The 25,987-nt window shown below is 48.7% G+C and overlaps 1 protein-coding gene across 2 annotated transcripts; it reads left to right on the top strand.

The window, feature by feature from the left end:
- Positions 1–25,914, top strand: CERS1 (ceramide synthase 1). 2 transcript variants are annotated; one of them, XM_077921893.1, is made up of 7 exons: positions 1–234; positions 13,452–13,611; positions 16,325–16,505; positions 18,385–18,546; positions 18,873–19,020; positions 20,178–20,311; positions 21,560–25,914. In XM_077921893.1, the coding sequence occupies exons 1-7, from the start codon at positions 16–18 to the stop codon at positions 21,600–21,602; spliced, it is 1,047 nt and encodes a 348-aa protein (XP_077778019.1). In that variant the 5' UTR covers positions 1–15; the 3' UTR covers positions 21,603–25,914. The 2 variants fall into 2 exon arrangements, with proteins under 2 accessions (XP_077778019.1, XP_077778020.1); XM_077921894.1 differs by lacking the exon at positions 1–234 and adding an exon at positions 815–872.
- Positions 25,915–25,987: the final 73 nt, after the last annotated feature.

Raw genomic sequence — 25,987 nt, 5'->3', positions numbered from 1 at the left:
GGGCCGGCGAGGAGGATGGCGGCGGCGGCGGCGGGGGGCTACGAGGCGCTGGTGCGGCGCGGCTACGCGAGCCTGGCCGGGGCGCTGCGGAGCTGCTCGGGCTGCGGCTGGGAGCTGGCCCGCCGGACCTGGGCCGAGAGCGCGCGGCTGGCCTGGAGCGAGGCGCTGCTCTGCCTGCTGGCCGCCGTCGGCTGGACCGTCGCCCGCCGAGCCGCCACCCGGCGCCTCTTTCGGGTTCGTGGCTCCTGACACTGCCTCGCAAGGGTTAAACTGATCCTGGGCTTTGATTTGCGGGGGGGGGGGGAGATCCTGGCTTGGCACCCATCACTGACTCGTCTTTTTATGTGGGGAGGGGGAGAACGTGGTTTTGCGCTGCAGGGGTTAAACCTACCCTTGACTTTGCTTTGAAGGGGTTAAATTGGCCTAATATTTTGGGCGGGGGGGGGGGGCTTTCCAATGCATTCCAGCAGTGAAATCGGTGCCTGCCTCGCTTCTCCCGTGTGGGTGGGGGAATTCACTTTGCATTGCAAATGTTACATTGGCTCTTGGCTTATTGGGGGGGGGGGCTGGTTTTGCATTGCAGGGGTTACACTGGTCCTTTCCTTGCATTTTTTGGCGTGGGGGTGATATGGCTTTGTACAGTACCGCAAGGGTCAAATTGGCTATTGCACGCTGTCTTCTTTTGGTGAGGGGGGGGAGAATTGATTTTGCATTTCAGGGCTGTAAAACTGGTCATTAAAACCCCCCCTCTTTTTGAGCAGCGGTGGGGAGTGAGATGGCTTTGCACTGCAGGGGGGGGGGTTAATAACCATCACCTCCGAGGAAGAATCTGGTGCGTGTGGTGGGAGAAATGAAATCCACGCTGGAAATGGGTCAGTGCATTGCCTCCAGAAAAAGGAGCATCTCGTTTGAGCATTGATGGAGTGCGGGAAATTGGTCAGAGCATTGCATGGAGGGGAACTACGTTTGTACGTCTATGGGGGGGGGGGCACAACCAAGAAATCTATTTTGCTATGGTGGAATAAAACGGTCTTTGCATTATATCCAGAGAGGCAAGTGAAATGTGCCATTGTAATTGGGGATGTGTGCAATGAGGGGCAGGTGAAAGTGTCTGGTCCTTTGCATTGCCAAGGGTGGGGAGGAATCAGTCATTGTGCTGTATTCTTGGGGTGACTCCATCTGGAACAGGGTGGCCTTGAAAATTGCGCTCTCTCTCTCTCTCTCTCTGTGTGTGTGTCAAAACATGTCGTCACATCTTCCTGCCGGGTGCGAAATCTGCATCCTTGACATGGCATTTTTTGCAGCAAAACGTGGCGTTGTCTGTGAGGTGGCGCTGGAACGGGGCCTCAAAGTCTTGTGGCTTGAAGCCTGTTGTTGGGTACCCATGGGGGGGGGGCGGGCAGGGATGCAAAATTTGCAGGGAACGAGAAGTCTTATTTGTTGTGAGTTGGCTAGCTTTCTAAAAACCCCAGTTTTAGGAGTGTGTGTTCAGATTCGAAGATGGCATCTGATGTTAGATCCATCCTCAGAGTAGACTGACCAAAGTAGATGGACGTGACTAACTCAGTGGGACTAGGGGGGGGGCCCCTCCGAAATATACACCTCATAAATGCGTGCATCTCTTGGGGGGGGGGGACAACAACTGGGGCATATAGGAATTTCTTCTTCTTTTTTTAAAAGCTTTGCATGTTAGAATAATAGTATCATAGAATGGTCGAGTTGGAAGGGACCCCAGGGTCATCTAGTCCAACCCCCTGCAATGCAGGAATCTCAGCTAAAGCATCCAGGACAGATGGCCATCCAACCTCTGCTTAAAAACCTCCCAGGAAGGAGAGTCCACCACCTCTCGTGGGAGTCTGTTCCACTGCTGAACGGCTCTTACTGTCATAAAGTTTTCCCGAATGTTTAGTTGGAATCTCCTTTCCTGTAACTTGAAGCCATTTGTTCGAGTCCTACCCTCCAGAGCAGGAGAAAACAAGCTGGCTCCCTCTTCCACGTGACAGCCCTTGAGATATAGGAAAATGGCTCTCATATCTCCTCTTTTCCAGGCTAAACATACCCAGCTCCTTCAAGCGCTCCTCATCAGGCTTGGTTTCCAGACCCTTGATCATCTTGGCTGCCCTTCTCTGCACATATTCAGGCAAAGGCAGAATAGAGTGGCACTATTCATTCCCTTGACCTGGACCCTAGACTTCTGTTGATGCAGCCTAGAATAGCATTAGCCTTTTTTGCTGCTGCATCACACTGCGGACTCATGTTCAGCTGGTGGTCCACTAAGACTCCTGTTGAAATACTTCTTTTATCTAAATGATATTTTATTAAATGTTCAAAAGTTTAACATATACACTCCAATATGTAATAATTTTTCTTTTGTTTTGTCAACTTCCCACCCCATTTCAGTTGTGTTTTTATTTCTCCTTCACTGCTGTACCCTGTCTTCTATCTCTTATACTATAACAACAATAAAATAATTTCTAATTCCTTCTGTTGCTCGTAGTTCAAATCCTGCTCATGAGTTCATCATACTATAGTATTTCTTTAGGTAATCCGAAAAGGCTTTGATTGCGTGTTGAAAGCTTTCAAAAGTACTGGATATATTGTCATTGTTGGTTTGGATTTTAGAAAGGAACATCGCTCAGTGGGTAGAGCAGGAGACTCTTAATCTCAAGGTAGTAGGTTTGAGCTCCACATAGGGCAAAAGATTCCTGCATTGCAGGGGGTTGGACTAGATGACCCTCAGGGTCCCTTCCAAATCTATGATTCTACGGTCCCTCATGTTGAGTCAGGCCATCTAGCTCAGTATCTTTGACTCTGGGGTTGAGGAGATGATGGGGATGGAACCTGGGACCTTCTGCATGCAAAGCAGGTGTCCTAGTTCTGAGCTGCAGCCATTCCCTGTGAGCTACTGTCTTTAGATGCCAAGAGAGGTAAGGATCTACGTAGTCCTCATGGTTCAGCGTAAAGGCCCAGTTTAAACAGGAATGTAGAGAGCTTCCGTACACTTACCAGATAACCGTTGTGAGAACAGGATACTGGACTAGATTCCCCCATCCCTGACCTGATCCAACGGCTGCAGTACCCAGTCTTAGGTTATTAAGAAGTTCAGAACAGCCTCCTGGATCAGGCCAGTGACCCACCTGGTCCAGCATCCTGCCGATCAGACACCTGTGGGAAACCTGCAAGCAGAATGCGAGCTCCACAGCGCTCAGCCATCCTGTGCAGTAAAAATTCAGAAGGCATTATTATTCCCAACTGCAGAGGTTGAGCAGATCCTTCATGGGGAGCTGCCATCAAAAGCCATTCCAGAATGCGGCTCCCAGACTGGTATCCTCACTTTTCACAGCTGTAGCCTGTAGGTGGTGCATGCTCTGGTTATCTCCTGCTTGGACTACTGCAATGCACTCTACGTGGGGCTACCTTGGAAGGTGACTCAGAAACTGCAACTAACTCAGAATGAGGCAGCTAGACTGGCGACTGAGACCATATAACTGGTCCTAAAGGATCTTCCCTGGCTCCCAGTATGTTTCTGAGCACAATTCAAAGTGTTGGTGCTGACCTTTAAAGGCCTAAATGGCCTCAGCCCAGTATACCTGAAGGAGTGTCTCCACCCCCATCGTTCTGCCCTGACACTGAGGTCCAGCTCCGAGGGCCTTCTTTTGGTTCCCTCCCTGCGAGGTTACAGGGAACCAGGCAGAGGGCCTTCTCAGTGGTGGCACCCGCCCTATGGAACGCCCTCCTAGCAGATGTCAAGGAAATAACTATCTGACGTATAGAAGACGTCTGAAGGCAGCCCTGTATAGGGAATCTTTTTTATATGCTGGAAGCTGCTGAGAGTGGCTGGAGCAACCCAGTCAGATGGACGGGGTACAAATAATAAAATGATTATTGCTGTTGTTATTCATGAATTAGCTCAATTCTCTTTTAAAGCCATCCAATCTGGTGGCAATCGGTGCCTCCAGTGGCAGTGAGTTCCATAGTTTAAACCATGCAAAGGGCTTTCTTTCCTCTTCAGAACCTTCATTGGACGAACACGAGTTCCGGCATTTTGAGAGAGGGAGAAAATGTTACAATGATCAGACAATGGAGGCTGACTCTTAATACCAGTTGCTATGAAACACAAGGGGGTCTTTTTAGTTCCTTATGATTCCTCAGTGGAGCCTCCATGGAGAGAGGCAGTCTAACTTAGAATGGGAAGAGGCTGCTGTTCTCACTGGTCTGCCGCTCTGAGGACAGAAGGCTGGACTTTGATGGGCCCCCTGGGTCTCATCCTGCACAGCTCTTCTGCTGTCTTTGGGAGTTGTAATTCAGCCACCTATGGAGCGAGCCAGATGTTGAGGAAGAGGAAAACTGCTGCTGGCTGGATTGGGGTTGGCTAATGCTGTGCCCTCTGGACGCTCCTGCCAGCCCCCACCAGCCAGCATGCCCAGTGGTCAGGGATGGCGACAACAGGCCCTTCCCAGCAGAGACAGTGTGCAGTAGTTAGAGCAGGGTTTCCCAAACCTGGCTCTCCAGCTGTTTTTGGACTACAACTCCCATCATCCCTAGCTAGCAGGACCTGTGGTCAGGGTTGATGGGAATTGTAGTCCAAAAACAGCTGGAGAGCCAGGTTTGGGAAACTCTGGGTTAGGGTGTCAGACCAGGACCTGGGAGACCAGGGTTCAACCCCACAATCAGCCGTAAGGCTCATGGGGTGCCTCTGCGGGGAGCAGTCCTTGCCTCTTGGCCTAGCCTGCATCTCAGGGGTGTTGTGAGGATAAAATGGGGAGGGAGGAACCTTGTACACCCCCCTGAGATCCTTGGAGAAGGAAGAGGGAAGCAACAACTGACAAGCTTGCAGTCAAGGGGAAACATTTTGAAACAACCCTTTGTTTGGGACTCTGGAATGTTCTCCTGCATGTTTCAAGGATCGGGGCTGAAACATTTTGTTCTTCTTTTTATTGTTAAAAACAGCGGAAGGAAAAGGGCGGGGAGAGAAAAGGCTGGGTGCAAATGCTTAAAAAAAGAAGAAGTTAGGAAGCTTATATTGTGCCCCAAGGCAGTATGGGGTGAGCAGGAAGCATCTGGCAGCCATTGGCTAAGACTTCCGTGATGTCACAGAAAGCGTGGGATGAGCCCCTGGCTGCCATTGTGCCTGCAGAGGAGTGGAGGTTGTAGGGGTTGCAGAAGAGTCTGGTGCAAGGGCAGGAGATGGAGACAAGCTGGCGTGCGTGCGTGCGGGAAACCAAAGTGTCCACAAGTTTTCACACTGATTGTGAAGCATATACAATAGTATTGTGTCACCTGCACCTTTGGACCTGCAAAGAGGTATAGGTGGGCATGTGGACTTGTAACTTTTAGATTTATTCACCAAGCTGTGAATAGAAACTTGCCTGCTTGGGGGGGGGGGGGGGCTTTCTTGCCTCACCATCTTTGAGGAAGTCAGGAAAACAGCATTACGTGGGACAAATTTGCATTAGGTGAAATGATTTGGCCATTATCTGAATGCCCATTTCTGCCTAGCACAGAGGTAGTTTTAAGTCTTGGCTTTCACCTGCCTGTGGTTGAGATGGGACATAATATTCAATTTCTACCAGTGGTGATTTTAATCTCCATGGGTGGAATTCAACACTCAGCCTGCTCAGAGTAGACACAGTGAAATTAAGGCATATGCCTGTTAGGTCTGTTAATTTCAATAGACCTACTCTGAGTAAAAGCCAGTTTTAATCCCACTCCTTGTTTCCTCTTTCTCACTTTTAAAAACGGAATCAAGTTTCTAGCTGTCATTGCAGGGGGGGGGTGTGAATTTGAAGAACACCAAGTGAGGGCTTTGGGTTGATGAGTTTGCTCATCTCTGCTTGCCAAAATTCCCTCTTCTTAGTGGTTTCGCTACAATCAAGCAGTTCAGAAGAATAAAATAAATTGGGGAGGACTGCGGAATAGAGATGTCCAAACTGAGTAACAATCACAACCTTTAAAAACTCCCTCGATGCAACTACTAAAGATACAACACCTCTGGCTTCTGTTGCCTCCGGTTTCTAATCACCTTCCCCAAATCTCATTGTGCTTGAGGACTAGAAAGTTGCCTCCCATTTTTTTTTTAAAAAACTGCCTCCTAATTTCACAATAAAAAATAGAGTTGTGATTCTTTGCTTTTCTATGTGGCCTGCGGAGAAAGAGAGGGAGAAACCTTCCATCTTCAAGGCTGCATCTGGGTTTTGTGTCGCTGGGCTCATCAATTTTGGGGAAGGTCACCTCTGCATGGTACATGCAGTTGCGCTGAGATGACCACAGAGCGCTTCCAGACACTGCAATTTGGCTTCAGCATCTCCTCTCCTCCCAGGAGGCCTGATGGGAACAGAGCACAGTGAAATGGACTCTCTCCCCATCTCTCAGCAAACTGCTGCCTCTTTCTGAAAGCTGCTCTCTCTCTCACCCCACCCTCCCCAACTGCACATCCGCTTTAGTTGTTGCCAGGATCAGACCAGACCGTGGTAGTTTCAGCCTCTCTGCGTAGGCTGCAGAGGAAACCGCAAGGGGAGAGAAACTGTCAGCAAAAGTCGTGGCTTCTCGCAGCCATGACCGATCTCTGTCTCAGCAAATGGGTCTTTGATCTGCTGTGGCTTCAGTGGGGTTTAGAACATGGGTAGGCAACCTAAGGCCCGGGGGCTGGATGCGGCCCAATCGCCTTCTAAATCTGGCCGGTGGACGGTCTGGGAATCAGCGTGTTTTTAGATGAGTAGAATGTGTCCTTTTATTTAAAATGCATCTCTGGGTTATTTGTGGGGCATAGGAATTCATTCATTCCCCCCCCCCCAATACAGTCCAGCCCCCCCCCCCAAGGTCTGAGGGACAGTGGACCAGCCCCCTGTTGAAAAAGTTTGCTGGCCCCTGGTTTAGAAGCTGCGGTTGTCTTAAGATGGCCAGGCCAGGAATGTCCCCTTCCCTGAAAGTCTGGAGATTCGCTGCCAGTCCGTGTAGGTAATACTGAGTGAGATGGAGCAATGCCCTGACTCAGTCTAAGGCAGCTTCCTATGCTTAAATTAGCTATTTGAAAGGTCCATGAGGACTAGAACCTTAGCATGACTTTACAGGAAGGCCCATACTGTTGGCACCTGTCTGTCTCAAGAGACAACGGAGTGTGCCTCCAGGGGTGAAGCCGAACCTCTGTGTGAGCAGCACCAAAGCGATCTGCCCTGGGCGCAAGCCTGGGCTGTGTGTCTGGAGGTCCTGGGCCGCTCAGATGACAAGACCCCCCTCTCGGCCTCACTGATGGGCTCCAAAGGAAAGCAGAGCAAGACGTTTGGCACCTGCGTGGCTGGAGGAGTTTGCGGAAGGACTGCCTTAGGGATTCCACTCCAGATTTGTGGAGGGGGGTGGAATCCCGAGCCTTTTCTTCTCCCAAAGATAAACGTCAGTGGAGGTTGAGGATCACGGTTTCCCTTCTCCTAGGTGGGCTCCCTTCCCAGGCGGATGAGCTCCTGTGGGACTCCAGACAACAGAGGGATATCCTTCCCAACTGTGAGCGGGGCGGGGAGGGGGGGGGAGTGAAGACAAGAGACAACAATGAACCACAACGCTCTTCGCTGCTCCTGCTCAGACTGCACAGAAAATGCATTTTGGTTCCTGCAATTCATTCTGATTGTGCAGATAAAATAGATTCTACAGGATGGGGTATCACTGGGTGAAGTTATTCCAGATACAAGGATCTCCAGGCAAGCACCACCTGATGGTGGAGATGTCAGGCGCCAGGCTGGAGCCCAAGCATCTTCACTTGGTCTCAAGTGGTTGAAACACTGGCTGAAAGAGACCACGAGGGTCATCTAGTCCAACCCCCCGCAATGCAGGAATACTTTTGCCCAGCACAGAACTCGAACCCGCGACCCCGAGATTAAGAGTCTCATGCTCTACCGATGCAGCTATCTTATGTTCTTGCAGCGATCTGATCTGTCGCAGGCAATGGAAAAAGAACCTGATCGGTGTGTCGTTGTGGCGGGCAAAGGTGTGATAAGGACCAGGGAGTGTAAAGTTAATCTGGGTTGCATTTTACACCGCAGTGTTGTGTGTTGCGATCTGCCCTGCTTAGGCAGCCAGTCCTGTTAAACTGTCTTCTGCTCCAGCCAGGCAGCAGGAAATGCCTTCGTGCATTCGTGTATTTCACTTGACTCTTCCAGGGTGACAGTCCTTGTCTGTGGAGGAGGAGGAGGAGGGTAACAGTATTTAAAACAGCTCTGTTTAATTCAGCAAAGTACAAAGAAATTCGGTTTAAAAGTAAACAGGTTTCAATAGCTTGTGAGAATCAAGTGTCTGTCTGCTTTTCTTTTCCCTGACACCAAAAAAGACGTAAATGTGTGTGTTCCTGCATCTGTGGGGGGAAACCATTTTTAAAGCATAAAAGCATCACTTTGGCCGAGATTGTGGTGGATTTGCAGAAAGATGTGGTTAATTACCTATTCTAGATTTGCTTATCATGACTAACATACGGTAGCGAGGGAGATTGCTGTCTTGCAGCAGGTTATGTATTTTTAGCTTCCGCCTTCTCCAGCTGCCTCTTAAACTGAATCAAAAATTTATTGTGTTATATATAGAATCATAGAACTGTAGAGTTGGAAGGGACCCTGGGGGTCATCTAGTCCAACTCCCTGCGATGCAGAAATAGGCAGCTGTCCCTTACGGGGATCAAATCGGCGACCTTGGCATTATCAGCTGTAACCAAACTGAGCTAGCCAGGCATCGCTATATATTTCTATCATTGTTGTTAGTCACTGTGCATGTGTACATGTATTCCTCATTATTTTAATGCATTGAACACTGAAAAATAAATCACACTTTTCCCCTATACATTTTAAAATGCTGCAACCCTGTGAGACAGACGAGTATGATTTATGCCCATACTGCAGATGGGGAAGACTGAGGCCCAAAGTGCGCTTGCTTCCAGATCTAGGGCTGCCTAGCAAGCTCACCTGCAGAGACAGGAACCCACCCCTTCCCATTTTATAGGGCTCCGTTGGTGTACCCAGGTGCTTTTTACGGATTTCCATAATCCTGGTCTTTGCCCCAAGTAAAAAACAGTCTAGAGAGTGAGGAGAACAGGGGAGTGAAATACAGCTGGCCATCCAGCTGTGTTGGAAGAGATCCCAAGGACCATCTAGTCCACCCCCCTGCAATTCAGGAAATTAAGGGGGAACAAAGTGTCATTTAAGGAGGCAAGGTCTATGGGAGTTTGTGTTGTGGTCGGGAGATGTTTAGGGGTGAAGTGAAATGAAGGGTGTGTGTGTCAGGAAATCTGAGCAGGTGGGTTCATATGAAGCCTTTTATAAGAAAAAACCTTGGGTTGGGCTGGGGCTCCCCCACCTCGCAGGGTTGTTGTGAAACTAAAACAGGAACGTGTTGGGGGGTGTCATCCTTGAGCCCCTTGGGGAGGAAAGATAAGATACAGAAATGCACTCACAGCTGCTACTGATTATAAAAGAGTGACGTTTCTAGACCTCAAGAACTTAGGTGGCACCAGAACAGAAGCTCAAAGAAGACCTCTGAAAAATGAGAGTGGAGGAGAGAGAGAGAGAAACAGAATTTGACACAGGCAGATGGCTGTTTCCTCAGACTTCTTTCATATATTCCCATCCTTAATTGCAAAAAATAACCTCCCAAGACTGGGCTTTCTCCTGCCCCCGGGGAGAGAGCTGCACTGCAGCCTCGGGCATCAATAATTTCTCCTCCTCCTGCTCCTCGCTCTCATTTTTTAAAATAAGTATAGGGTAGGATGCATGAATGACAGCAGTCTGGTCCCCTGGCTGCCAGCCAGCTGCTGTTGCCAGGGCAACCAGCACAGGAAGACCTCTGTTGCTAGGGGCAACCGGGGACCGCACTTGGAAGAGGATGCCTTCGATGGTGGTGTCTGTCTCTTGCGTAAGAAGGCAGGCTTTGCAGACGGAGGTCAGGCAGAGAACTTGCTCTGGGAGGGTTCACCACCACAGCCCCACGTACTGACACTGGACTGCCTTCTGGCTCACCTACATCCAAAATGAGCCAAATCATGTGGTTTTTCTTTTTTTAAAGGGCCTGGCTGGACATCTAGTGTTTGGAGAGAAAGATAGGGGGGGGGGGAGAATAACGTCAATTAATTTCTTTCTCGCACAATTTGATAGAATAAGTCCTGCCTTCCCCCAAAGCAAAACTTGCTTAACCTTAGGGCAAAATGCGTTTAACTAGGTTGCATCCAGTGATAGTCTTACTCAGAGAAGGCCCATTGAAATTAAAGGGTGTGTCAGCAGCAAGAATATTGTTGGCACAAAAATGGAAGCAAGAAGAATTACCGACGAAAGAAGAATGGCGGATGAAATTGATGGACTATGCAGAATTAGATAAATTAACAGGAAGGATTCGAAACCTGCGGGACCAGAGATTCTTAGAAGACTGGAGTAAATATACAAACTATTTGAAAAGTAATAGTAATGAAAAGATTACGCTAGTAGGACTGCAAGAAGTTCTGTAAGGAGGACTATTTGAAATATTGCAAGAAGGACTATGAGGAGAACTATTCGTTAATGATAATTAAGAGTAATAGAGAAATTAAGAAATGCAGAATAAGTGGTAAAGAACGGAAAATCATCAGAGGTGTTGACAGAAGTCTAAAATATTGTATAAGATAAGAAGTTATATTAGATGATTGTCGGAAATGATATGTTAAAAAAACTAATAAAAATGTGTGTGTGTGTGTGTGTGTGTGTGTGTGTGTGTATGAAATTAAAGGGTGTGTCGAACTTGGATCCAGTCATTTCAATGGGTTGTTCTCTAAGTGGAATTTCATAGAATCATAGAATGGTAGAGTTGGAAGGGACCCCCCAGGGTCATCTAGTCCAACCCCCTGCAAAAGCATCCCTGACAGATGGACACCCAACCTCTGCTGGAAAACCTCCAAGGAAGGAGAGGCCACCACCTTCTGAGGAGACCATAACCTGGCAGGAGGCCCCATTGAGCCCCATTGATCTGAGGAGCCTGTGCAAAACCTGCCACTTCTAACTGGATGGATATAATGGAGAGTCTTGTGGCCCCTTGAAAGACTTACCAGATTCATGATGAGGAGTCCATCAACATTGGGGCTTCGGCTAGATGTTTTTTGGGGGGATCCCTTCCAACTCTGCAATTCCATTATTCTTTCTGGAAGGCTCCACAGTCTGGAGAAGGAAGCCAACCATTTACCACAAAATAGTATAATAAAAAAGGGAGAGGGTTCTTTGTTTATTATTACTAGTCAGACTTGTGTATGGAAAATAGTGGTAGGGGTGGGTTGTATTTGTGGATTACTGATTTGAAGTCCATACCGCGATACTGGTTTCATAATTTTTGACCTGGCAATATATCATGAATCAAGATACACACGCATCTTGATTCATGATATATTGCCAGGTCAAAAATTATGAAACCAGTATCGCGGTATGGACTTCAAATCAGTAATCCACAAATACTGTGTGTGCTATACAAAAATCACGATGCAGGCTCTATGCTTATTTCAGACATTGTGATATATTAATATATTAATATATTGTGATGTTTAGCTGGTGATATACTGTGATATTGAAAACCAGATATCGCCCCGCTTTAGTCCTGACTCTTCTGGCCTTTGGCTTCACTGGGTGCCTGTGAGCGCATCTCCTGCTTCGTCTGCCCTTCCTGGGCATCTTTGCAGGGCAGGAACCCCGCCAGGGGCTGGTGCAACACAAGGGAGCCGGAAAAGCAGAGGGAAATTCGAGGAGGTGGAAACTGGAAAGAAAAAAAACCTGACCGTGAAACAGAGGCCACAACCTCAGCAGCTTTTGAGACGGGCTCCCTGCTTGGGAATGCTATATTAAGACCTCAGCTGCTGGGGTGATCAGGTCACAGCCGGAGCCAGAACAAGCCCTGCTGTGGCAAAATCAGGGATCGGAGGAACAGCTTACATGCTCCCCCCCTCCCCCGCTGCCCGAAAAATAAATCAAACTAACCTGTGGTTCTCCAAATGTTGCTGCACTACAATTTGCCCTGTCCATTGGGCATGCTGGCTGCATTTGGACAGGATTTAGGTTCCCCTGTCTCTGATCTGAGAAGAGTTCTTCCCCTTATCTCTGGAGGGAATCTCTTATTTCTTTGTAAGAGAGGCCTTCCTCCTTCCATAGCCTCCAACATTAATTTTCTCCGATGAAAATAGGGACGTCCTGGGGAAAAGCAGAACATTCTGGGATCAAACCAGAGACTGGGGCGCCTTCTGTAAATTGTGGGTTCCCAGGGCCAGATTTAGGTTTGATGAGGCCCTCAGCTCCTGAAGGTAATGGGGCCCTTTATGTGTCCAGCTGTCCTTTGTCAACAACAATATATTGTGATGAATATATGCTATATGGTAATGCTATTTGTGTTGAATATATGCTATATGGTAATTTATGGACCTAATAGGTATCTAACCAGTGATATTTTAGGGAACAGGCTAGCAGGCTGGCCCATGACTTACATCATAGGAACCTACATAACACAAAACACTGTTGCTGTATGTAGATTTTACTTGTTTTTTATCTTATACTGTATTGTGGAAATGTACACCCAGTTTTTTTTCCTTTAATTTTTTTGGGGGCTCCCAAGATAGTGGGACCCTAAGCTATACAGTAGCTTCCTTTACCTTATACATAAATCTGGCACTGCGGGTTCCCCATCATCTCTCTAATGATATCTGCTAGCAGCTAGAGGGACGCAGATGGCGCTGTGGTCTAAACCACTGAGCCCCTTAAGGTTGGCAGTTCAAATCTGTGCAATGGGGTGAGCTCCAATTGCTCTGTCCCAGCTTCTGCCAACCTAGCAGTTTGAAAGCACACCAGTGCAAGTAGATAAATAGGTACCGCTCCAGTGGGAAGGTAAACGGCCTTTCCGTGCACTCTGGTTTCCGTCACGGTGTCCCGTTGTGCCAGAAGCGGTTTAGTCCTGTTGGCCACATGACCCGGAAAGCTATGGACGAACACTTTGGTCTAAATGTGGAGATGAGCGTCGCACCCCATAGTGGAATTTGACTGGACTTAACTGCCTTTACCTTTACCGATACCTGGAGCGATAAGAGTGCCTCATCCCTGATTCAAAGAAGAGGCATTTCCATCTCTCAGGAGGGAAGGCCTTTTCTAAACAGATGCATTCCTCCGCCTCTTAGTTTCAGTAGGGAATGGGAAGTTTTTAAGCTGAGGTTGGGTGGCCATCTCTTGTGGGCGCATTTGTTGAGATTCTTGCACTGCAGAAGGGTTGGCTGCAGCCCTGGACGCAGAATGGACCTGCGCCTCCTTGGACATCTGTGAATCCAAAATGACCGCCAGGCTACACACCTGATGCCTCAGGGGCACAGTGACCCCATTCTGGACCAGGGAGTCCCCCCCGCCCCCCGTCCCCTGGAAGCAGCACTTCTGTCTTGTCAGGATTGCACCTCACTCCATTAACGGCCTATCCTTTCTTCTCTCTGCCAGCCCTTTGCTGAGTGGTGCCAGCTGCCCCCCAAGGATGCTGCCAAGATGCCCGAGAGTGCCTGGAAGCTGGCCTTCTACACCCTCTCCTGGTCGTACGGCGCCTACCTGCTCTTCTTCGCTGGATACCCCTTTTTCCACGACCCTCCTTCCGTCTTTTATGGTACGGTAAGCAGCGCAGGTCAAGTCAAGACTTGGGCAGAGGCTTCCCTCTTGCAAAACCTTTTCCCAGGGAAGCTCGGGCCCTGCAAACCTCTCTGTCCAACCCTTGGGACTCTTGCCAGCCCACCCCCTCACCTCACCCCCCCTGGGTGGATGTAGAATCATAGTATTGGGGAGTTGGAAGGGACCCTGAGGATCATCTAGTCCAACCCCCTTGCAATGCAGGAATATGCAGCTATCCTCTACGGAGATTAGGGTTCCCACCTTTGTCCTGGCAAAATACAGGACAGGCCGGGGTGGTTGGGGGGGCGATATTATTTTTATCTGGTGCTGAAGTGACTTCAAAGCAATCCATTACAATCTATTTCATACCCGCCAACATTAATTTTCTCCAGTGAAAATAGGAACATCCTATTATCCAGACCCTCCAACATTTTCCAAATGAAAATGGGGACGTCCTGAGGAAAAGTGGGACATTTCGGGATCAAATCAGAAACTGGGGCGGCTTCTGTAAATCTGGGACTGTCCCTGGAAATAGAGACATGGGGAGGGTCTGCTATTGCAGCCACACAGGATGGCCCCTCCAGAATTTGACACACACATTTGTGATTCTGTCTGTGCTTGGCTACCTAGAGCTTAAAAAGTGACCTTTCACTCGCCTTTCAAAGATGCATTTGGGGAGGATCCCTAATTTGGCAGAGAGAGAGAGAGAGAAGACCTGGAATAGAGGGCAAAACTGTATCAATACAGGACATAGCATTTTATATTGAAATACGTGGCAATCCTGTATTATATAGGACAGCTGCCAGTTGAACTTGCATGTCTCCTTCAACTCCAATGTTGCCTCTCTGCTTCCCTGGATGGAAGATGGACGTTGCTGAGTCTCTCGCTCTGCGTGTGAAGAAACTTGGCAAAATTCACATTTGTCCCCCACCTGCTTTTGGCAGCAGGAACTGTGCCGCTAAGCTATCACCCCTCTCCTAAAATCAAGACAGGGTGCTAGTCCTCAAGGTTATGAATGAAGAACTGGTGTCATGGGAACAAAGGAAGCTCTTCCTTCCTTCAGCCCAAGACTGTCCACACTGACTGGCAGCAGCAGCTTCTTTGGGATTTCCTTCCCCCACACTGAGATACCATCACTGCTTAAACCAGGAACCTTCTGCACACAAAGCTCTGGTCCTTGAAAGAAAATAAAAGAGGGCCTCTTTTTTTTGCTAAATCATATTTATTGATTTTTCCAAATTTTAACAAATCAAAGCAAATTTAATACAATTTTTCCAAAAACTGGCCTCCCACATTCCGTCCTCAATGTGCCCATAATTTCTTCTTGTTGCTGCATTATTTTCCTAGTTATTTCTGAGTCACCTTCCATTCTCTATAATTAATCTTATATTACAATTTCTTTTGTTGCTTTTAACTTTCCCCCCTGAACCATCAGCTGCCCATTTGCCAATTCCTGCACGTACAATATTTTAACATTTCCACTATCTACAAGTGATGCTGTTCACCAAATTGTCAATCCGCAATAGTTCAACAATTATTATTTCTAAAATAAACTTCCCTTCCTTCCTTCTGCGTGTATGAAAACCTAATAGTTCACTTTCACTAGATGTTTTCCCTTCTTAACTGCGCAATGAGCCTCTTTTTTCCTTTGCCTTTTGCAAAATAGATAATGCGAGTGCCTGCATTTCTGCAGCTGCAAAATCACAAGTGTCTCTGGGGATAGGATGAGACCCAAAAGTGAATTAATCTGAATTCAGTTTTTTGCAGCAATGCCCCCTTGTGGTGACAGCCTGGAATGTCCGTTCAGGACACCCACTAGCTAGCAACCTTTGTTCTTTCCTTGTTGGTATGACTGCAGGATTCTGGGGCATCTGGGGTTCCTGATGGGGTGAGAGTGGATCTGGGGTGTGTGGCAACTCTGTCCCTTGAATTGCTTTGGCTCCCAGGAGACTGGCCAAGGGAAAGGCTCTCTTCTGCCTTGGTCAGACCCCACCTGGAGTCCTGTGTCCAGCTCTGGGCACCACAATTTAAGAAGGATGTTGACAGGACTATGTGCAGAGGAGGGCGAAGGAGATGTTCAGGGGTCTGGAAACCAAGCCTGGTGAGGAATGGTTGAAGCAACTGGGTATGTTTAGCCTGGGAAAGAGGAGATGGAAAGGAGAGAGGAGAGCCATCTTCCAATATCTGAAGGGCTGCCACATGGAAGAGGGAGCAAGCTTGTTTTCTCCTGCTCTGGAGGGTAGGACTTGAACCCATGGCTTCAAGTTACAAGAAAGGAGATTCTGACAGCAAAAACAGGAAAAACTTTCTGACAGTAAGAGCTGTTCAACAGTGGAACACAATCCCTCAGGAGCTTGTGACTCTCCTTCCTTGGAGGTTTTTAAGCCGAGGTTGGATGGCCATCTGTCAAGGATGCTTTAGCTGAGATTCCTGCATTCCAGGGGGTGGACTGGATGACCCTTGGGGTCCCTCCCAACTCTGCAATTCTTTGATTGTCCCCTGGCCATGCTTGCAAGCTTCCTGCAGCCCTTGGCTCAGTTGGTAGGGGGCTGTAGATGGAAAGCCAGAGTGTGAGATCAAATTCTCCATGGCAGCTAGAATAATAATTGATTCCTGCACTGCGGGGTTGGGGGTTGGGCTAGATGACCCTTGGGGGTCCCTTCTATGATTCACTGACCTTGCTTTCTCCCTTCTCCTTTGCGGCTTTCCAGGCTGGAAGAGGGGCATGGAGGTCCCGCCAGACATTGCCATCGCCTACCTGATGCAAGGCAGCTTCTACGGCCACTCCATCTATGCCACGTTCTACATGGACGCTTGGCGCAGGGACTCGATCGTCATGCTCGTCCACCACGTGGTGGCCCTCATGCTCATCACCTTCTCTTACATGTTCAGGTGCGTCCCCATCCCCACATGTTTCTTGCCTGGCTACACCTCTGCTTGGTGGCAGAGCGCACTCTGTGCATGCACAAAGTCCTGGGTTCCAAACCAGACTAAGGTCCCTCTAGTTCAGCATTGCCTGCACTGACTGGCAGCAGCTCTCCAGGGTTTCAGACTTGGGGGTCGCACCCAGCCCTACCTGGAGATGCCGTTGGAGATTGAACCTTGGGTCCTCTGTGCTTAGGACATGTTTAAGGCCACCAAACTCTGGTCCTTCCCCGCAGGATAAAGTAAGATTCTAGTCCTCAGTGTTTGAAATTACCCAGGCTCCAAGCACATTTTGCACCTGGCTTCTGACCCCTTGCGACGAAGTGAAGATGCCTGGGTGCCAGGATGTGGAGGTGCATGCCTGGAGATCCTTGGATCTGGGCTGTTTTTACACACTAATACCCCTTTCTGTATAATTCTATCCATTATATTTTATCTGTGCTATCAGAAAGAGGGGACGCAGGTGGCGCTGTGGGTTAAACCACAGAGCCTAGGTCTTGCTGATCAGAAGGTTGGCGGTTCGAATCCCCACGACGGGGTGAGCTCCCGTTGCTCAGTCCCTGCTCCTGCCAACCTAGCAGTTCGAAAGCACGTCAAAGTGCAAGTAGATAAATAGGTACCGCTCTGGCGGGAAGGTAAACGGCATTTCCGTGCGCTGCTCTGGTTCACCAGAAAAGGCTTAGTCATGACCAGGAAGCTGTGCGCCGGCTCCCTCGGCCAGTAAAGCGAGATGAGCGCCGCAGCCCCAGAGTCAGTCATGACTGGACCTAATGGACAGGGGTCCCTTTACCTTTAACAGAAAGAATCTCAGGAACCAAAATGCTTTCTTTGTGCAGCCTGAGCAGGAGCAGTCAGCATGAAGAAAAAGAGGTTGGAATGGGCCAAGAGTTATGATCCCTGGATCAAGTTACTTTTCCTCTTTAAGTTCTCAAAGCTCTTATCTTAGCTCAAGGTTGTCCTCTGAACTAGGCGGATGTTTAACTGAGAATCATTCGCATCATTTGTAAGATAAGACTTTCCCCAATGTCAACTAGACATTCCATTTTGGTAACTGTAACCTTGGTTTAAGGAGCCATTTGGTCCCTGGCTTATACACCTGAGTTTCCCACACTGGTCCTCATCGCCTGAAATAGGAGCATAGGGCTCTGCATTGCACTGGTACAGACTACTTATAGGAATACAAAGCCTAGTAGGGGCTCTGTAGGGTCTTGGGCAGAGAAGGGCCTTTCCCACCAGCTTGTTTTTTTAAAAATTATTGTTGGCACCCATCCATCTCGAGAGACAAGGGAGTTCACCTCTGGTGGTGAAGTGAAACAGCTGGAGAATCACAGCGCACGCTGTGGTTGCAGAGACCCGTCCCTCCGCGTAACTGCTGAGGTGCTGCTCCAAAGTGACTGGGCAGCGTGTCTGGAGGTCCTGGTCTGCCCAGACAACAAGACCCCCCTCTTGGCCTCGCTGTCTTTAAAGATTTTCAGAGACTTTGAGACTAAAGATTTCATTTTGAACTTGCTATGGTTTGCTACTGGAGATGTAATATTTCATCTGCAAAGCACTGTGGAGATTTTAGGAGGCCATGCAGAAGTGACTGAGGATGCTGCCGCACCACATAATTTATGGCAGGACGTTCAGTGCCCTGGTTGCAGGGCTGGGACTAGATGACCCTTGGTTACCTTTCAACTTGTTTTGGGCAGCACTGTGGCTTTTGCAGACATCTCGGGCAGAAATTCTCCGTGCAGTATATGCACTTAAACTCTACATGCCGTTAATCGAACCCAGGTGTGCGTCAAGGGTTGTGCTGTGGCTCACCTGTGCTTGTATCCTCTCCTCCTGGCAACGTTGCCTTCAGGTACCACAACGTGGGAATCCTCGTCCTCTTCCTTCACGACATCAGCGACGTTCAGCTGGAGTTCACAAAGCTCAACGTCTACTTCAAATATCGGGGCGGGGTCTACCATCGTCTGAACGATTTGATCTCAAACGCCGGTTGCGTCTCCTTCAGCGTAAGCTGGTGAGTTTGGCTGCCCTCAGACTCTGCACATGCGCAGCCCATTCCGAGGGAGGGCGGTTCTGCAAACTCCACCCCATCAAAAAGAAAACCCAGGAGGAAGGCATGTTACAAATTATTGTTTGGTTGCGGCTAAAATATATCGCTGTGGTGCTGCAATCCCAGTATTTTGCTGCTCAGATAGACTGCTCTTGTGCGAAAAGTTTTCCAAAATTGTAAATTGCTTTGAGGTTATTATTATTTTTTACAATCAAACCATATATAGATTTTATTAAGTGAACATACAACAAGATTCTAGTCCTCCTAGACCCGTTCCCTTGTCCCCGCAGGTTCTGGTTCCGCTTGTACTGGTTCCCTCTCAAAGTGCTCTACGCCACCTGCCACACCAGCCTCCAGACTGTCCCGGACATCCCCTTCTACTTCTTTTTCAATGCTTTGCTCTTTGTCCTGACTCTGATGAACATCTACTGGTTTCTGGTGAGTAGCGAGCCTCACCATCGCCTTGCCCTGCAGGAAGAGTTGGGAGCCTCCAGCTGACAGGCCTCACGAAAGGTTTTAGATACTAGGAGAGGATATGTTGTTTAGTTATTGCCTTTCTCATGTGAATGAAGTCAGCAGAGGACTGTCCTTTGCAGGATAAACTTGGAAGCTAAGGCAAGGTTGATTTAACCTTCTAGAAACAATAGTCCAGGGTGCTTTGCTCGTCTTCCCAATCTAGCAGCAAATGAAGATTGGCTTTTGAAAATGATGGAGTACGTGCAACTGGCAAAATTAACAGCAAAGCAAAGATTAGAGATCAAAATGATGAAAAATGCCTTGAGAACTGAATTTTTTTGGGAGGGATTTAAAGAACTACTATAGTGAGATGACCAGGACTTGAAATATGAGTGACAGCACAAATTATTAAGATAAATACATGAAATTATGTGTATTGAATAGTATAGGCAAAATATGCAGCATTTCAGGGTAAATATGAAAACCATGGACATGGAAGTCAACAGATAAAGTAATTTATGGATTATATTAAAATATGTAAAGATTTCTTTTATGTGAAAAATTAATAAATAAGATTTTTTTAAAAAAAATCCAGGATGCTTTAAGGCAGACTGGATTTTGCCTGGTATTGCCGTTTTTCTCCCCCTTAGAAATAACACCCACACACATTGCTTTGTGAAAAAGTAAAAGTTGGCTTTACTTACATAGTAAATGTGGGGTGCTCTCCCCAGAGGTTCACCTGGAGCCATCATTACATGTCTTTAGGTGCCAGGCAAAAACATTCCTCTTTACCCAGGCCAAGGCTATTCAGTAATCTCTTGCCTGAGGAAGTGTGGGGGAAGAGGACTGTTATCATAATGGCTATTTTATTATGTTTTTATCATGGGAGTGCAGGCCATCTTAGGCCCACGTCACCCGGGCTGGGATGAACCAGGTTCTCAGGAAAGTGGGGGGCTGGGTAATGTAGTGCAAAGCATCGTGGGGAGCGGGGAATGGGGTTCTTAATTTCAGGGTCATGAGTTCGAGCCCCATGTTGGGCAAAAGATTCCTGGATTGCAAGGGGATGGGCTAGATGACCCTTGGGGTTCCCTTCCAACTCTGCATTTCTATGATTGTCCCCTCTCCCTTCCTCTTTGCAGTACATCATCCTCTTCGTAGTGAAGGTCTTGCTGGGGCAAGTTCGGGAAGTGAACGACGTCCGGGAATATGATGTTGACGCAGCCTGCAAGAAGAGAGACCGGGAGTTTCACACCCCCAGCTGCTGGAAGGAAGGGTTAGTGTGCCAGGGAGGGAGGGAGGGAGGAAATCAAATTCGCACCAACATTCACTTCGCCTGGCTTCCCTGCTTCCGTCAGGGGACAGCCACGCTCTTCTGGAAACCCTATGAGTGGAGGGCAAAAGCACCCACCCTCTCCCAGATGTTTAGCTGCCCCCCCTGCAACACCCCCCCCCCCAGCATTCAGGGACAGTTTGCACCTGAATGTGGAGTTCTTTTGATACAACTTTCCTCCACAAGAATCGTCTTGTTGGATGAAACCCTTCGCCGTGGGCATCATTCTGCTAGTTTGAAGCCCAGAAGCGGAGCATGTAAACCACTCCGAGGTAGACTGTGTCTGAACGTGGATGTTCCATTCAGCTCTTTGGCATTGAAAGGAGTGGGGTGTTTTCCCCAGGGGGAGGCAGGGCCAGGCCAGGGGAGCGTGGCGACCCACTATTAAGGGTTTGACAAATGCACATTTGGTATCTGAATTTTAGTTTTAACTATTCCCAGTTGGGTTTTTGGAGCGTAAGCTTCGCAAAGTGGTTTGTAATTTTAGCACGCTGAGTAAATTGCAGCCACAGGATTATAAAGCTCATTGTTGTCACATGAATTTAAAACACACAAAAGCCTCTGGATGGTTGCTATATGGAAGCATAGGTGTGTGTCCTTACATTAGTCTTACTCAGAGTAGTCCTATTGAAATGAGTGGGCAGAAAAGGGCCCTTTCCCTCAAGGGGGTGGATTGGCTCCCCTATGAGGCAAGGTTGCAGCGTTTAGGGCTTTTTCGATTTGAGAAAAGGTGAATAAGAGGCAGCTTGATATTAAAAAATGATGCATGGTATAGAGAAAGTTTATAGGCGAGAGGGAGAAAGACCTTTTTTCCTAACGCTACAGCTTGGGAGTATCTAATGCAGCTGAAGGCTGGGAGATTCAGCACCTAGTTAAACTATGGAACTCCTTGCCACAGGAGGCAGTATGACCACCAACCTGGCTGGCTTCAAAGCTCACAGAGGAATGACCACTAGCCAACAGGGTGATGCTCAGAGGGAGAAATCCTTCTGCATCCCAGGCTCTGGGGTTCCAATCCTGCTTGCCCATTTCCCACAACAGGCGCCTGGTTGGCTGCAGTGAGAAGAGGGTGCTGGACCAGAGGGGCCCCCCGGGGCCTGATCCGGCAGGCTGGTCTTCCCTTCTTTTGACAGGGCTGACTTAGGCCCGTTAATTCCAGGGGGTTCAGCTCTCTTGCTCTCTCTTCCACAGGAAACATTTGAAGAACGGACTCGTGAAAGACAAGCGGTTGTAGACGGCACCCGCCGGATCTCTGCTGGCAAGGACCTCCAGCTTGTTTGGCAGCCCAGAGAAGAGCCCGCCCCCCACCCCTCCGTCTCGATACCTAGAGCTGTGGGGTGGGGAGGGGGAAGCGTCTGCAGGAAACTCACTGGCGGTTGCATTCTTTTTTAGAAAAATTCTTGCATTTGGCCAGAGTTGGCGCTGGCGGTGAGGACTGCCATGGAGTGGATTGAAAGGGGGCCTTTTTCACAGACATGGGGTGGATGCAACATGCCCAGCGGAGAGACCCACAAAGGGAGCAGCAAAAGTCCCTCCTCCGCAACGCCCCCTTGTAAAGACCAGCTCTGCCCTGCGCAGCCTTCTTTGGGGTGGCCCCTGAGAGGACGCAACAGCTTTCCCCACCCTCCTCGTTCTCCAGAGCCCTGACGGGTAAAGCGAAGCGAGTGGCCGATCAGATTGAGGGGGCGGGGAATAACACTTGTGAATGGATTGACAGGAGGGGTGGTGGTGTTCACCTGGGGACGGCTATCCCACAATGCTCTGCGGCACTTTATTCCTCGCCTTGCAAGCACGCACACCCTGCCTTTTTAAAATATATATTTTACTGGATATCGTCAGCAGAAGGGGGAAAGGGTGTTTGGACCTGTCTCGGGGGGGGGGTGTACTTTTTTCCTGTTGTGTGCAAAGGAAGTATCCAAAACTACTGTAATTTTCCAAATTAGTTTCTGAAAACAGACTTTTAAAACATTCTGTTTGTAAGGGCAGAGGACGGGTGGGGGGAGATGATGGTGAAATCGGCTGCCTGTTTTTATATCTAAAATGTTTGTGATGAGAAAACAGGGCGCCAGGAATGCAGGGAGACAGAGAGGCTGGGGCTGTGTCTGCCTGATGGGGCTGCGTGGAGCCTCTGCCTTCAGAGTCTGTCTGCAAGGACTGTACCACATCACCCCACAAGGAAAAAGGAGTCTCTGTGAGCTAGGTGCTGCACCCAATGAGCAGAGGCAGCTGGGCAGCTTCCTTTCCTGCCAGGGCGTGTGGGTGCCATTCAGACAGCCCAAAACTTTTGGCGTCTGTCTTTCTATCCAGATGGATGGAGGTGACTCCCGTTTGCATTCTCTCTCCTGCGAGGGAATACCTTGAAGCAGCACCAGCATGGGCCTCCAATGAAGTTTGGGTATATAGAATGCAGCCTCTGGGGGCAGATTTATTATCTTTACCCTATCCAGCCTCCAAGGATCTCACGGCACCACAAGAGTTGCAGGTGAGCAGAGGTTCAAACCTGGTTCTGCCAGTCCCAGCGCCCTAATACAGCGCCAATTGATGTTTGTGGCTCAGTTGGGCGCCCCAGAGCTGGCTTTGGGGCAGCGCCCATCCATGTCACACAATTAAACTCCCCTCCCCCCCAGGGAAAAGCAGAGGAAGGTGGTAAGAATCCTTTGGGGGCGGAAAGCCCGAGTGGCAAATGCACGGCTGGCAGGGGACGGAATCACAGAGCTGGGACCACAATGGCCATCTAGTCCAACCCTCTGCAATGCAGGAACCTGAGATTGAGAGTCTTCTGCTCTACCAACAGCTGCCCCAGAGTCGGAAACAGTTGCCCATCTCCAGCAAATCTCCAAGAGATCTCCCAGGAAAGGGTTGAGCTTAGAGCAGCTGCCTCACATGTGGAGGGTCCCCGGTTCAGCATCTCCGTGAAAGGACACCCCGGGTCCGGAAGCCTGGAGAGCTGCTGCCAATTTGTGTAGGCATTACTGAACTCCGCTGACCCATTGATGCAACAGAAGGCAGCTTCTTGGCTTCCTATTTCAGCCAGCTCTATATTCCATGAGGACCAGAATGACCTTAAACTGAATGACCACAGCTCAGCGGTAGAGCGTTTGCTTTGCGTTCAGTAGGGCCGGGGGTTCAGTCCCCGGCGTTGCCAGTTTGGGTTGGGAGAGACCCCCCAGGCCTGAAACCTGGGAGAGCTGCATACAGTCTTGATCTCGTTTTATCCAATGGTCAGACGCTGTATAGGGCAACTCCTGGTGCTCCTCATATTCTGCTCACCCTGAGTTAGCAACAGTAGATGTGGACATAAACAATTGCTTGCTAAGGTGGAAGAAGATGCAGGAGGGAGAGGAATTTGTAATGCAGATGGGGACATTTGTACCTGAAAGCACCCTGGATCCAGAAGTTGCGTTTTCAGGGTGTTCACACACTACATCCCAGAAGTGTACAATCTTTGAACTTCTGTCTGTGGACACGTGGACATTTATCCACATGTATTGTTCAACAGAAATGCAGTCTGGTCGATTTAAACAAACCAACAAGCATACACACTTTCAACATAAGTCGGGACGCTGGAGTCTGTGTGAACGAGCCCTTCTTTTGATAATTCAACATCTGGGAAGCCACTGCATCCATTTGCCCTCTCAGCCCCCTTCTGCTTGGTGCTGCAGGATGAGGCCATAGTCACAGCAGCCTGCATATGTGTGCCAGCTTTAAAAAATCTGCCTCTCCCTTTGCCCTCCACGGAAGAATTGAAAGCACCAAGAACTGTAGAATTCCCCACTGCGGGGAGGGGGGAGAGTTAGATTCCCTGACTTGCATAAATGATGGGAATTTGAACAAGTTTTCTGATTTTTTGCGCACACCTGTCAGTGTTTCCCAAACTTGGGTCTCCAGCTGTTTTGGGACTGCAATTCCCATCATCCCTGACCACTGGTCCTGCTAGCTCGGGATGATGGGAGTTGTAGTCCCAAAAGAGCCAGAGACCCAAGTTTGGGAAACCCTGGTTTGGAGGTTCGTTCCCAGGGAAGAAGTGTGGAGCGTCGAACCCCTCCCGATCACTGGGAATCATATTTGGTGCACGGCTCCTGTTTCTGAGGATTCAGGCAGACCACTGCATCCACGAGGGCTAGCACCTTGGTTTCTCTAGTGAAAGCCAATGTTCTCTGCAAGCCAGGTGCCACAAACAATATGCTGCGCTCACACACGCCTGGTGTTCCTGCACTGTAATTTGTTTTGCACACTGTTTAGAGATTTTAAACATTAAGCAAAAGTTTAGGAATACCTGAAATAAATTGTGTCCCGTAGTGGGACTACGCTGGTGACACGGCTTGTTCCTTGACCAAATCTGTCCTGCCAAGAGAGAGAGGATCCCTTGCCACTTGAGTGTTGCGCATGCCTGTCCACAGCAGCCTGTTGACTTCTGGTGAGTCTTCCCTTGGAAGGAAAATAAGGCGGGGATGGATTTGTGAACCTCTAAATGTGGTTACTAAGAGCCCATTGAGCTCAACACCCTGTTCTCATGTGGCCACCCAGGTGCAACAGGGATGGGGAACTGGCGACTCTCCAGATGTTGGGACGAAAGAAGGTGGCACCCTGCCAGATATTTCCCTTAAAAAAACCCCAAAGCCTGTATTTTTTTTTATAAAAAATCTTCAGACTTCAGGAACCACACCTGATTCTTCATCTGCAATGGGTATCCTGGAAGAGTGTAATTAGCTTAAAAGGTGTGAGGATGTGTTGTCAAGTTAAATTTGCCCCCATCTCCAGTGAGTGGGCAGAAATCTCCCCTTCTAAGGCTGCAATCCTAAAGGCTGGTTCAACACATTGCAGCTGACTTCTGAGTAAGTGGGGAAAGGTTTCTGGTCGCAACCGAGCATGATGTGAAACAGGGATCACCAGAGAACCCAACAAGGCTTCAAATCCACTGAGCTTTCCGTAAAAGGGACTAGCGTGCTTTGGGATCTGAGATGCTTCCGGGCAAAACAAGGTTGCAGCCAACTGAATCATTCTCAGAGTAGACCCATTGAAATGAATGGGTGTGACTAATGGGCCCCACTAACTTCAATGGGTTGCTCCTGGCGGTAGTCCTATTCAGAGTAGGCTCATTGAAGTTAGTGGTCCTAGTGTTAGTGGTTGTGTTCGTTAGCTTCAATGCTGGATAGTGGATGCAGCCCATTGATGTTAATGGGCCCAAATTAGTCATACCTATTCCCTTCTATGTGTCTACTCTTGAGTAAGTTAGAGGCAAGCTTTTTTTTGGGGGGGGGGTCAAATCCCATCCAGGTGGATTATGTCTTCACACACACAAGGTTCCTGTTTGGTGCAAGGAGAGTCTTATGACAAAGCTCATTCCAGACATGTAGGCCTGGTCCGGATCCATCCCTTGCACCCATGTTCACACTTCCTCCCCTGCCCTTTTATGACTTGTGGCTTTGCTTCAGAAAGGTGTTTGTCTGTGAGAGAGGGATCTGAGGCACCGTGTTTGTTTCTGTGTTAATTTAAATGCCAACTCTCTTGTGGCGGAATCCTCATTAAAAGAAGGAGAAATCGCATTTGTCGTCAGAGCTGTTTATTACCTTTCTAGCTGCTTAAAGTTGAGTGTAGAGTTCTGTATTCCTGAGTTGG

The sequence above is a fragment of the Podarcis muralis genome, chromosome 18 (genome assembly GCF_964188315.1).
Source record: "Podarcis muralis chromosome 18, rPodMur119.hap1.1, whole genome shotgun sequence".
In the NCBI taxonomy this organism is placed as follows: Eukaryota; Metazoa; Chordata; class Lepidosauria; order Squamata; family Lacertidae; genus Podarcis; species Podarcis muralis.
This window is presented reverse-complemented; position numbering and strand designations above follow the sequence as displayed.